Source organism: Capsicum annuum, unplaced genomic scaffold, assembly GCF_002878395.1.
Source record: "Capsicum annuum cultivar UCD-10X-F1 unplaced genomic scaffold, UCD10Xv1.1 ctg76446, whole genome shotgun sequence".
Classification (NCBI taxonomy): Eukaryota; Viridiplantae; Streptophyta; class Magnoliopsida; order Solanales; family Solanaceae; genus Capsicum; species Capsicum annuum.
In genome coordinates this window covers 2,359-3,939 of record NW_025886749.1, presented here as the reverse complement: position 1 = coordinate 3,939, position 1,581 = coordinate 2,359, and the positions used below count along the sequence as shown (strand labels likewise).

Genomic DNA, 1,581 nt, shown 5'->3' with positions numbered 1-1,581 from the left:
ACACTTGGCCCCGAATTTTGACTTCGTTGCCTGTTGTGTTTGGCGACCAGTTGGCATAAAACTCTCTTGTCAAGTCAAGATTGCACTCTCCCATGTCACGGAAGATGAAATCCAGCTTCAAAGCCATAATCTTAGCCAACATTTGCGGCTCCTTCTTTGCTAAGGTCTCCTTATTGATTAAGTCGACGTGCACATATTTCTTTTCTTTGTTGCTGCTGTACCATGCCCTGGCTTCTTCCTTAAGAACCCATTTGATTCCGAACATTCTGCGTGGTAGGTGTGCGGAAGATGATTCGCCTTGGTCTTTTCGGCTTCTCTTTTTGTCCTTGCGGGTTGTGGTAGCCTTCTCCTTGCCTTGCCTTGCTTTCGGTGCCATTGTACCGCCTTTACCATACAACGCGACCAAATCGTCAATTGAAATCAATCTCCTCGTTGCATACTTCTTACACCTATATTTGCTCAAACAAATGAAAACGATTAGTACGATGGGTTGCCTCCCACCAAGCGCCTTAGTTTTGGTCGTGGCACGACTCTTATTTTTGGATTTTCATTTATCAAAAAGAAAAAATACTAAAACGACAAAACGATAAAACAATAAAACGAAGGGTTGCCTCCCATCTAGCGCCTTATTTAGTCATAATGTTCCTAGTCGTGACAGGTATCTGATTCCCACCGAGAGCCGGAACCACCTTCTTAGACTAGCCAACAAGAATATAATATAATATAATATAATAACAAAGCAACTCGAACAATATATGGAAGATAAATAGATACTAAATAGAAACTAAAAATCCATAAATAATAACCACCCACACTTTGTCCATAAAAGCCTATAAATTAAAATAACAAGTTAGGTTGGGACATGCCCCGACCATGGCCAGAAAAGGAATCCAAAACATGAAAAGAAGCCAATTGGATTTCAGTACTCAAAAAGAAATAAACGAAATGTCCATCTTTCTGAAAAATGGAGGATCACTACTTCAACACTACTCAATAGGTGTGATAATCTACTTAATGCTATACAGGGGTAAAATAGGTTTGTTTGGACCCTACATTATTTCCTAGGAAGGTTAGCTATGTGAGCGCAAGCATATAACTCAGGGAAGAGATAAGATAATGCCAAGTTCAAATTAGTCCAAAAACCATATTCTCATAGTCATATACATACATACATATATATATGTGTGCGTGTGTAAAACCATTAACCTGGACTGTATAGCGTTAATCATCCTATGGGAACCCATGGGCTATATGGGTTCAGCTCCTCCTACTGAAAAGGTGAAAGGGCCAGACCCTGGTTTGGGTATTCAAGTCCCCCGTGGACTAGAGATCACCCACTGCACCTAAAAAACCCAAACACAAAACACCCAAAATACGGATGAATTCCAAACATATAACAAAATAACATGCAATTGCTTGATAAAAGTTTAATGCATATCAATAACCGACAACCGAAGACTGACCAAACAACCGACCAATACCACCTAATAACCATAGTAGTCTAAACAAAGACTTCTAAACAATAATCCAAAATAGAATATTAATAAAGTGTCGGGACATGACCCCGACAATAGCCAAAAA

The 1,581-nt window shown here is 39.5% G+C and overlaps 1 protein-coding gene across 2 annotated transcripts in view; it reads right to left on the bottom strand.

Annotated features, from left to right (window-relative positions):
- LOC124894650 overlaps positions 1 to 630 on the bottom strand; it is a 2,952-nt gene extending 2,322 nt beyond the window's left edge. The window contains exon 1 of one of the 2 annotated variants that reach the window (XM_047405240.1): positions 1 to 630. In XM_047405240.1, coding sequence (XP_047261196.1) covers positions 1 to 376 — 376 coding nt within the window. In that variant the 5' untranslated portion in view covers positions 377 to 630. The other variant, XM_047405241.1, reaches the window with a different exon arrangement.
- Between the last annotated feature and the right edge of the window lie 951 nt (positions 631 to 1,581).